At 51.3% G+C, this 10,462-nt stretch overlaps 1 protein-coding gene across 1 annotated transcript; it reads right to left on the bottom strand.

Moving 5' to 3' along the window:
• Positions 1-313: 313 nt before the first annotated feature.
• Positions 314-10,103, bottom strand: CDK5RAP3 (CDK5 regulatory subunit associated protein 3). The gene is made up of 14 exons (XM_069481292.1): positions 10,063-10,103; positions 9,824-9,869; positions 7,382-7,513; positions 7,000-7,100; positions 6,580-6,628; positions 5,718-5,896; positions 5,392-5,528; positions 5,025-5,169; positions 4,531-4,641; positions 4,077-4,155; positions 2,928-3,016; positions 1,319-1,524; positions 771-942; positions 314-667 (listed from the first exon to the last, which is right to left on the bottom strand). Exons 1-14 carry the CDS (start codon positions 10,066-10,068, stop codon positions 602-604), a joined length of 1,518 nt encoding a protein of 505 aa, XP_069337393.1. The 5' UTR covers positions 10,069-10,103; the 3' UTR covers positions 314-601.
• Between the last annotated feature and the right edge of the window lie 359 nt (positions 10,104-10,462).

Consider the following 10,462-nt stretch of genomic DNA (forward strand, 5'->3'; position numbering starts at 1 on the left):
TTTCCCTCTGCCTCGAGGTAAGCTGTGATTAAAAGGAAAGTACAGCTTTGCTGGCTCCAACAAGGCTACTGCTCGACTGCTTGCCGTGGGCTTCCGGCCTGAGTGGGGCAGCTGGGCCTGGCTATGGAGAGAAAGGGCCCAGCTGACTCAGCCACCCCAGAGCCTTGCGGAACCATTTGTAGATTTGGGGTCCTCCTTACCACCAGAAGCAAGAGAATGAAGGCCTGGGAAGCCCACCTGGATCAAGACCCCCATGAAAACAGGTGCACAGCCTCAACTCCAGGCTCAGAGAAGCACTAAAAGTAACTGTCAGTAGTGAAGCAAGAGTCTTCATCTTTTATTAAGTGCACTAGACTAAATAGAAAGAGAAGCTGTGGTTTCAGGCTGACAGGCCACAGGGGGTTATAGACAATCAACACAGCCTCTTGCAGAGAGCACAGTGAGTGCCAAGGTCACCATTCAAGCAATGGTTCCTTCCTGTGGCTTTCTGTCCTCCGATCTGCCTGGTTTCTTGCCGGGAAAGGCTCCAAAACATTGGCCCTGGCTATCCCACCTCCATCGCGAAGGCTGAGAAGAAGAGCAGGCAGGAAGATGGCGGGTGTCACAGGGAGGTTCCCATCAGGTTCACGGGGCGCCCGCTGTACCTCTTGGAGATGTCAGCTTCAATCTGAAAGGCAGCAGTACCAAGTGGGCGGAAGCCGAGAGGCGCAGGGCCTCGTTCTGCAGAAACTGGGTCCTCCCCCTGCGCAGGTTTCCCTTTCCTGTCTTACCAACTTCTGCAGCTCCTTGGTCTTCTCCAGGAGCAAGTCCAGCTTGGGCTCCAGGGCCGCCTGCTCCTGAAGCGCTTCCTGCTGCTTCTGCACCATCAGCTCTTTCTTCAAAGCCAGCAGCTGGGATTGCTTCAGCTTTTGCTGGAGGAATTCAGTGACTCGGTCCACATACCTACGCAGGGCACTCAGGTGAGTGTGTGGGGTAGCTGTGCACCCTGAGCATTCCCGTTCAACTGCTGGGAAAGGTGAAGCTTGGGAAACCAAACCGCTAATTGGCCTCTCACCCTCACACCCTTAAATCCTTTTTTTGTAAGGAATATCCACTCCCAGTTCCCATGTCCTACTTGGGATGCAGATTCTGCCTACATACATCGAACCACGCCATCTTGTCCCAAGAGAACCCCTATCCCCAGCAGAAGGCAATGACCAGGAGGTAGGGATGACCAGGAGGCAGGGATGAGGCCCGAGGGTCAAGGAAGAGGAGGAGGGATACAAAGAGGCAGAGCTGCTCAACATGGCAGAGCCCTGCATCAGGGAGCAAACCAGACCTCGGTGAGGCCAGGATCATAAACAGGTGTTGCATTCGGAGATTGGTGAGCCGGCCAGTCAGATCCTGTAGCACTGATGCCATGGTAACCATCTTCTCTTTGGTCTGGCCTTGGAGGATGGCTGGAGCCAGCTGGAACTGGCTCACGGATAGGATGTCTGCTTCCTCACTCATCTCCACCGCTCTCTGGGACAAGAAGATCTCGAGCTGAGGATGGAAGAGAAATTGGTTCAAACTGAGACGGGACCTCAGAAGCTAAGCTCTCAGACTGCTCAAAATGCAAGAATGAGATGTGAGGGCCCGACTCTGGGTGAGAAGGGGTTATCTCCTCTGCACACTGTTATTGCTAGAAACTCAACAACTCAACGTGAGTGCTCGGGGCTGCCTGTGTCGTCACTCTTTGGTCCCCCGTTCCCATCTCAGGCTCTGCACCTCCAACCTTCCTCTCTTGCTGTGGGTCAGATAACTGAGAAGACAGAGACTCAAAAGGTTCTGTCTGCCCAGTAAAGGTCTTTACTTTCACTCCTTGGGAGGAAGAAGATTCCGGGAATAGGAATCCCTGCTTGAGTAGCCCTGAATTCAGAAAAGGCTGAAAAGAATATGAGAACCGGCCACACATCTTGTCAATCTTATTCTGCCATAAAAACTTGGTACCTTTTGTCCTCCTCTCCCCTTGAGGTAAGGAGGACCCACTCTAGGCAGAAAGAGGAGAGAACTGGGTGAGGACCGAGAACTTTCAGGAGGCTCTCCCCAACCGCAGGCTACCGGGAAGGGAACAGACCCAGAGACTTACAAAGACAGGCCTTCATCTTCCCAACCCCAAAATGGAGGTCCCAGAACAGCGGCTCCTTACACTGAGCTGCTCAGCACCTTAACCCAGGGATCGTACTTAACACAAATGAGATCATGTTGTTCCTAACCTGTTTAAAATCTCCAACAGCTTCTCAGTCTGCTCAGAGTCAAACCAAAGTTCAGACTCTAAATCTGAGCACCGATTCTACTCCCTGCCAGCTCCCTCTCCTCAGTCACACCAGCCTCCTTGTCGCTGGTCACACACGGGAGGCACGCTCCCACCTCGGGGCCTCTGCAGTTGCTCTCTCTGCCTGGGAAGCCCTTCTGCCAGACATCCGCAGGGCTCTCTCTGCACCACCTCAGTCTCAACTGCAGGCCACCTTCTCAGTGAGGCCTTCCCTGACCGCCAGATACAAAACCACAGCCCTTCCCAACAACCCCCATCTCCTTCCCCTGCTTTCTTTTTCTCCATGGTACTTAGTACCATCTAACATACCGCCTATCTTACTTATTCATCTTCTTTCTTGTCTGCCTTCCCCACTAGAACATAAGCTCCATGAGGTCAAAGACTTAAAGACTTTAACTGTCTTGTTTACTGCCCAATTCCTGGTGGCTAAGACAGTACCAGGCCCTTAAGAGGAGCCTGATAAATATTAGTTGAATGAATGAGGGGTGTCCTAGTAGGTGAGGCTCCTGCACCAGGACATGGAAAGCACTCAGCACCCTTCACACCAACAGGAAGGGTCGGGTCAGATGTCTGCAGCGATGCTGCCTGTGCTGGGGCCACGCCGCCCCCTGCGTCTCTGAGATGACAGTACCTCCATGAGCTCATCAATGAACTGATTCCGGGTCTCAGGGTATTCAAGAAGTGTCAGAGCGTCTGGGCCTCTTGCAACACCTTCAGGAGCTGCCAGGAAGAGGACAAAGAAGTGACAAAGGATCTGAGGACCAGAGAAGGAAAAGACCCTCAAGTCTGAGAAGCCCTGGTGGATTAATATGGACACAGACTCACTGCGCTAAAGCCAACCTCCTTCCTGTCTCAACCAAGGGAGAAGGACACCTTTCCCAGGTGACTCAGCCTTAATCAGGCTCTACTTTCCAACCCCCAGCCGGAGAGGAGAACCACAGAGCTGAGTTCAAGGGAGCAGAAAGGCTGGCTGGCACTGGTGGGCGCAGGAGGTAAAGTTTCATCCTGCACTGCCCTCTAGTGGCGCAGACATGGCGACATCCTCTCTGCAGGACGGGGGTCAGACTCCAGGGCCCACTCTCCCCCCTGAAACCCGCCCCCCTACACTAGACCTGCTCTCTAAAAAGTTGAGAGTTTCTAGATTTAATTTTAACGCATTAACTGCCATGTGAGCTGTATTTAACTCACACTAGTTTTGAGCCTGAGGCCTCATGAAGCAAAACCTGGGCAAAACCCTGCAGTTGGTTCGTGAAAATCTTACTTGTTGATGTTCTTATTGTTACCATTAATGGACACTTTAATTCTCAAAATGTGGATTAAATGAATAGAAGTCAATAAATTTCATTTTTCTATTTCTGTTGACCTTTACATTGCACTTAAGCCTGACAAGTCAAGAAAAACACTTTACCCTTATAAACTATTTTTCAAGTTTTCACATTACTTTTTAATTACTAATTTTCAAGTTTTTATATTATTTTATTAAAAAAACAAAAACAATTAAAAATAACAAATTTTTCATTTAATTAGAAAGGACTGTTTTGTTTTCCAAGTTTTTATTCTGTTTTCATAATAAAACAGCATGACCCCAAGGAAAAAAAATTTTTTTTCTAGTGTGGCAGTGTGTTAAGAACCTGTCTCAGTGCCCCTCACATCCTCATCAAGATTCTCAGAAACAAACGTGTGAGAAGCCTCATCTCGGCAGTGCACTTTTTTGCTTCTAGAGACACGGGGGCCCTGGAGCACCCCATTTCGCCGGGGCTGCAGGGGATGGCGCACGTACCCTGGGTCCCTGCCTCCAGCACTGTGATCTGCAGAGCAGCAGCATCATCTCCCCAGTCGATCCCATCACCCCCGGGGTCCTGGAAGGAGAGCAAAGAACCCAGCAATGTTGGGAGAACTTTCCTGAGCCAAGGAGCCCTTGAAGAGTTCAATGCACATTCCAGCTGCATTAAGGACTTGCAGCCCTGATGTAGGTGACAAAGATGGCAGTGTGGGCCCCTTTATGTTGCTACGATCATCCCTGCTTTGCAGAGTTTCCACCTGCCTACCCTCACACCCTGCCCCAAACAGCAGGTCAAAAACTCTGATTTGTCACTTTTGAAACTCTGCCTCCCTTGGACTACACCTGGTCTTAGAGCTGTGAACTTCAAGTGATGCCTTTACAGACTCAAACAACCCTCTTCTTATGGTTAAAGTAGTGATCACAGAGAGACAGACCAAGAGGGGACCCTAACCTTTGAGTCTGATTCCAGGGAGATGCCCCAGTCGATTCCAGCAGCCTCGGCAGAGACGCCAGAGTCAGTCCTCTCGGAAGCTGCCTCCAACCCAAAGTCGCCCCAGTCAATCTAGAAGGGAAAAAGAGTATTAACTTGCAGAAGGTTGGTAAAATAAAGGGGTGGCTGCCTTCCCACGGGCCTTTGCTGCTTCTGTAGGGAGCACACTGTTCAAATGCAATGGCCTGCAAGGTCCCCCAAAGAAAGCCCATTTTTCTAAGAGCTCATGCAATGGAGGGTTCTTAGTACAAAGCAAACCAGCTTGCTGAGCACTCACCTACACTCAGAAAAATAAAGGAGTAGGGCCTTCTGGGCCCTTCCACCTATAGGCTAACAAATCCCCCTTCCTTCCTTCTGGGGCTCTGAATCCAGGCCCTAGAGTTTGGGCTGTGTGGGGGTGGGGGGGCAGCTCCTGCTCCTTCGGTGGTAGCTGCTTATAACGAGGCTCATCTTACCGCATCTTCTTCCACCTGCTCAGGAGGCTCCTCGAGGTGCGGCCGCTCCACCACGGAGGGTTCTGTCCCCGTCCTCCACTCGTACACTGTTGAGTTGCCCCGCTTCTGCACGAACCGCAGCAGTGGCAACACCTGCTCTGTAGGGCTTCAACAAGACACATAACTGATTCTTCCGCTGACCACTCATGAAGCCAACACCGGGCTTCAGCCTGGGCCATGTGGTCAAACGGGCAAGGCTCCCACTGGTTCCAGGGTGTAAAATAAAGCTCACATGTCATGTGGGAAAAATATAAGAGGAGAAGAGAGACAAGCCAGGGAACACAGGTAAACCATCCCCTTGCTAGAGAGAAGCTGAGGTTCTCTTTACCTTTCGCACACAAACCCCACACAGGCCTGGTACAGGTCGATGGCTTCCCCCAGAGACTGAGCTGCTGCCCCAATCTCGGCCAGCTGACTTGGCAGGTCCTTCACCAGGCCCAGCAGCTCTCTTCGGACATTGTCTCCCTGGAGACAGTAGAAGAGGAGGGCTGAGACACAAGTGGTGGAGTCCAACAGATTAAGGAAAACATCTAAAGACCAGAGAAAGGCAAGACACTAGCCCAAGAGGGGCACAGCTTGGCTGAGGGCTCAGGCCCAGGAAGACAGACAGAGGTCTAGGTGCCCTCCTGCTGCAACGAGCCCACTCCCGCTCACCGTGATGCCATACTGCTTGCACGAGTGGTAGAACTGTTCCCGCATCTCAGCGGCCCCTGCCTGGCCCTCCTCCTCCTTGCGGCTGTATTCTTGCTGCAGCTGCTGGCACTTGGCGATCTGCTTCTTCAGCGAGGGGATCTCATAGTTGACATTCCGAACCAGGAGGCTAGAAAGTTCCACTGAGAAGGGCCCAGGAAATTCAGCCCAGGACATGCTCACATAAAGCAAGCACACCCCAGAATACACAAACACACCCTGAGTGGTGGTGAGGAGCAACAGGTCGGCCTCCCAGCCCCTCCCCTTCCTAGCTATGGAGCCTAAAGCAAGTTATTTAACCTCTCTAATCCAACCTTCGTCTGTAAAACAGTGACACTGACATTTACTGTGAGGATGCAAGAGAGAATCCATATAAAACACCAAGCACAATTTCTTGTGTTTGGTAGGAGCTCAGTAAATATTAGCTATTATTATTGGTATTCATACTATTCAAAAACACAACCCAAACTACCATCACCCCTTTAGTGGCTCTCTCTCAGCCACCTGATACGGCCCCCAGGACGACCCATGCCTCTTCCGCCTGGTGTAGAAGGGGGATGTGGAGGGGATGGAGGCAGCCTATCCCCTTTACCAAGAGGTGAGTGGTAGAGGACCCACACACCCCTGCTCGGCCAGGCACAGCAAATGCCTGCGACCTGCCCGATCCTCCTCCTCCCCCAGCACTCTGTGGAAACTACAAACAGGCAGCACCTACACCCCAGCCTCTTCCCCCAGACAGATTGTGCCTCCTATAAACCTGGCATCTCAGAATTCTGGGAATGGGTTTCCCCATGGGTGCCAGGACTCCCAGGCTGGGCCACTTTACCTAAGTAGGTGTTGTCCTTCTCATACAGGGCTACAATCTCCTGCCAATCCTGAGTAAGATCAGAAAGAGGAAGTAAGCCAGAAAAGCATTTGATAGCCACATCCCTGCTCAATCCCTGAACAGCCTTCATATCACATCGAATACAAACTTCCTGCCCTCCTGCAACTCATAATGTTGGCTGGACTTCCCACGTTATTTTCAAGAGTGTGGTGCCAACAAGTGATCTCCAAAGCAGCGGGTCTGAAAATTTAAACCCAGGGGTAGGATCTACTTTTGGCTTAAACTACAGGGACAGAGCAAAAGTTCAGCAAATATTCTCTGTAGGCATCTCCACTGGATCCTCAGAGAGACCAGAGAGACTCTGACCCCTCGGACCAGATGTCCCCAGCTGCACGTTACCAGCCGTTGGCCCACACTTGCCTTCATCCGCTGTGAAGAGTACCGGCCAAAAATATTTTTCGTGGAGGCCTCAGTGCTTTTGAGAAGGTCCACGATTCTTAGGCAGTGGAAGTAGTGAATATCTGGAAAACAAGGGAAAGTGAGGACTTTGAGAGCTACAATGTTCCTCACCTGCTCTGGCCGCTACAGATGGCTGACTTACGTATACTATACTGCCGGTCATTTTAGCATGTAGCTCCTTCCTTCATCATTTCATGGTGAAAGAAACCAGCATCTATACCTCAAATAAAAATCTCTCTCTCCTTCTTGGGGTCAGCCCTGGCAGCTAAACAAGGGAGCAGCTCCGCTGATATATACTACTCCAGGAAAGAGGGGACTGCAGTGACAGCCCCAAAGCACTCACAGGATCCAGAGAGCAGCTGGGCTATCTCTTCGCTCTCGGGCATGTCCTGGATAGCAGCATTGATCTTCTCCCGGATCGTCAGCACCAGACTCTGCCATTTCAGGCTGCAGTGCCTTCTGTCCACCAGCCAGTCTGCAGGAGAAACACCAAATCACAGCATTCCCATTCACGCCACCAAAGTTGTGTCACTGATTCAAGTGAAATACCCTGAGATGCTGGTCTAAAAGTTGTCTTTACATTGGTTAAGGTATGGGGGTCATGGGAAGATGCGAATAAAAACAGGCCCAAAGAGAAGCTTGGGCGTAAGCAGACTCTGACAACCTGACTTCATCTGCAGTGTGATTTTTAGAGAGCAACTGCCTCAACACAGGGATAAAGAAAAACTTTAAACTGGTCCTGACGTGAAAGCGCCACTTTTGACCATTCTAAATTCTCCATAATATTTTTGCTTCTATAGGTAATTATATCTTTCTTGCTGAGAGAGGATGCTCTTCAACTTCCACTTCCTCGGGGCTGGGATTAACCATCACAGTGGAAAATACAAGATGGTTATGCCAAGTACCGGACGAATGAACAACTGCAAAGCCCCTAAGACCCACAGCACCATAAGGACCAGATATCATTCTTAACAGTGAAATACACCCCATAAATGTGAATACCAGTGCGACAGTGGGACTGACCTCTTGGAGTTTGGGCCCAGAGTTGTGGCTTAAGAACCAAGCATGTTTCCTTAGAAGGAGAGAGCTAAGAGTTAGGCTTTGTGGTCAGATGGTTGTGGGGTTTTGGGGTTTTTTTTTTTTTTTTTTTTTTGAGACAGAGTCTCACCTGTCACCCCAGGTAGAGTGCAGGGGTGTCACTGTAGCTCACTGCAACCTCCAACTCCTGGGCTCAAGTGATCCTCCTGCCTCAGCCTCCTGAGTAGCTGGAGCTACAGGCGTGCACCATGACGCCTGGCTAATTTTTGTATTTTTCACAGAGACAGGGTCTCTTGCTCAGGCTGGTCTTGAACTCCTGAGCTCTCTACCTCTCTGTGCCTCAGTTTCTCCACATGTAAAATGGGGATAATAAGACACAGAGTAGAAGGGGAAGAGCAAGTAAAACACCGAGCATTGTGTCGGGCACATGGCAAGGACTCAACAAATCTTAGCGATCTTCATTTTTATATCAAGTGCCTAAAACAGCACCCGGTATAGAGCAAACCCCCAATGAACTGTTGTTTCATTGGTCCTTTTCATGACCAAGACCAAGGTCACACACCAAGATTGTACATGAACTGAAGAGCTGGGGACAAATATGAAGTAAAGCTAAAGAAGCTCCACTAGTGGCCACACTGAACAGGACTAAATGGCCCCATATAGTGGTAAATTCAGAACCTGAATTCTACCAACTGGTTGAACACTGGGGTCTCACACTAGTATCAGTCATACTCCCTCTGCTGTACCCCTCTAAAGTTTTCAGAAAGAAAAGTTCTGTGTATATCACAGAACTAGAAGCAGAGGGCTGAGGTGGTCAGACAAACACCATCTCAAGGAAGACTGGCATCAAATCAATGAACCTGGCTGGGTGCAGTGGCTCACGTCTGTAATCCTAGCACCCTGGGAGGCCAAGGTGGGAGGACCACTTTAGGGCAGATGTTCAAGACCAGCCTGAGCAAGAGCAAGACTCCATCTCTACTAAAAATAGACAAAAATAGCCAGGTGTGGTGGCACATGCCTGTAGTCCCAGCCACCACCACACTTGGCTATTTTTGTCTATTTTTAGTTGAGCCCAGGAGTTTGAGGTTGCTGTGAGCTAGGCTGACACCATATGGCACTCTAGCCCAGGCAACAGAGTGAGACTCTGTCTCCAAAAAAAAAAAAATCAATGACTCTAGTCTCTAATAAGCATTTAAAAATGCTAGGAGCTGGCACGGTCAGATGAAGAGGCCCTTCCCTGGCTCTAAAGTGGGGAGGAGGTATGTAGGCCAGATATAGACATCCCAGAGATGGCCTGGCCACTAAAAGGTCTTTATTTCCAACTGGGTCTTAGGTCCCTGTTCCTCCTAAAACCAAGGAGAGATGGACACTTTTAAAAAGGAAGGAAGGAAAGCTATTTTCTGGCATAATGCAAAAAGCATGAAGATTGAGTCAGACAGACTTAAGCTCCAATTCAGAACTGCCACTTAGTTGACTGTCTCTAAAGAAAGCCATTCATCCTCTGTCCCTGAATGACATGATTTGATAACACATGTTATAAACGTTAAAGTAGAAAACATAAGTCAAGTAGACTCCTTCCCGCGGCTCTCAGCGAGGCAGGTCTGGCCACAAATGGTAACATAGAACAAGGTGAGTTGTCAGCACCTCGACCTGGGCTTTCAGGCGTCAGGGCTCCTGGCTGTTGGCAACAGGGGGCAAAGAACAGGCCACCCCCCGAAAGCGGGCCGCGCAGGGCGCTCCCTCCTACCGAGAAGCTTGCTGGTCTGGATGTCGATGGGCACGTGCTGATGGTCCTGGCGGGAAACACGGTGGGGAGAGGGATGTGAGCGCCTGGAGGGGACGCGCCATTTCACAATCCCAACCCGCCACCCTGAGGGGCCCGAACGACAGGCCGGGAAGGAAAGCCCCCCGCAGGGAAGACGAGGACGCCGGTCAGGGGTCCTGGGCCAGTACCCACGCCCCTAGTCCCCACTCCTGTCCTCACACCTGCATCTTTCCCTCACTTCCGCTTCCGGCCGGAAGCCCAGGCCCCGCCCCGCCCCGCCACCAATCCAGCGCCGATGTGGCCGAGCCTCAGCATAGGCACAAACGGGCCTTCTTCGGCCACGTAGCCGCCTTCCGCAGAGCCAATCAGGTCACACGCTCCACCCCCGGGGACAAGCCCCGCCTACTCCGAGGTTGCGAATGGCAGAGCCCGGGAGGGGCGGGAAAACAAAGGACAGCCAATGGGAGACGCAAGGCGGGCTCAGGACCGGGGAGAGGAGGGGGCGCCTGGAAAGGGCTGCAGCAGCGGCGCCATCGCGGCAGGCGGCGCCCGAGAGCCCGGCCGGGCCGCAGCTTCCTCCGGGAGACCTAGAGCCCTCACGGAACCGATTAACGCGTCTGC

Source organism: Eulemur rufifrons, chromosome 9 (assembly GCF_041146395.1).
Source record: "Eulemur rufifrons isolate Redbay chromosome 9, OSU_ERuf_1, whole genome shotgun sequence".
NCBI classification, from domain to species: Eukaryota; Metazoa; Chordata; class Mammalia; order Primates; family Lemuridae; genus Eulemur; species Eulemur rufifrons.

Bases quoted from the DNA above. Each gene is read 5' to 3' on its own strand.
- CDK5RAP3 (XM_069481292.1), bottom strand. The intron at 6,629-6,999 runs GCAAGTGTGGGC...GATCTTACTCAG, and splicing joins ACTCTTCACAGCGGATGAAG to GATTGGCAGGAGATTGTAGC. The intron at 943-1,318 runs GTCTGGTTTGCT...TGCCCTGCGTAG, and splicing joins ATGATCCTGGCCTCACCGAG to GTATGTGGACCGAGTCACTG.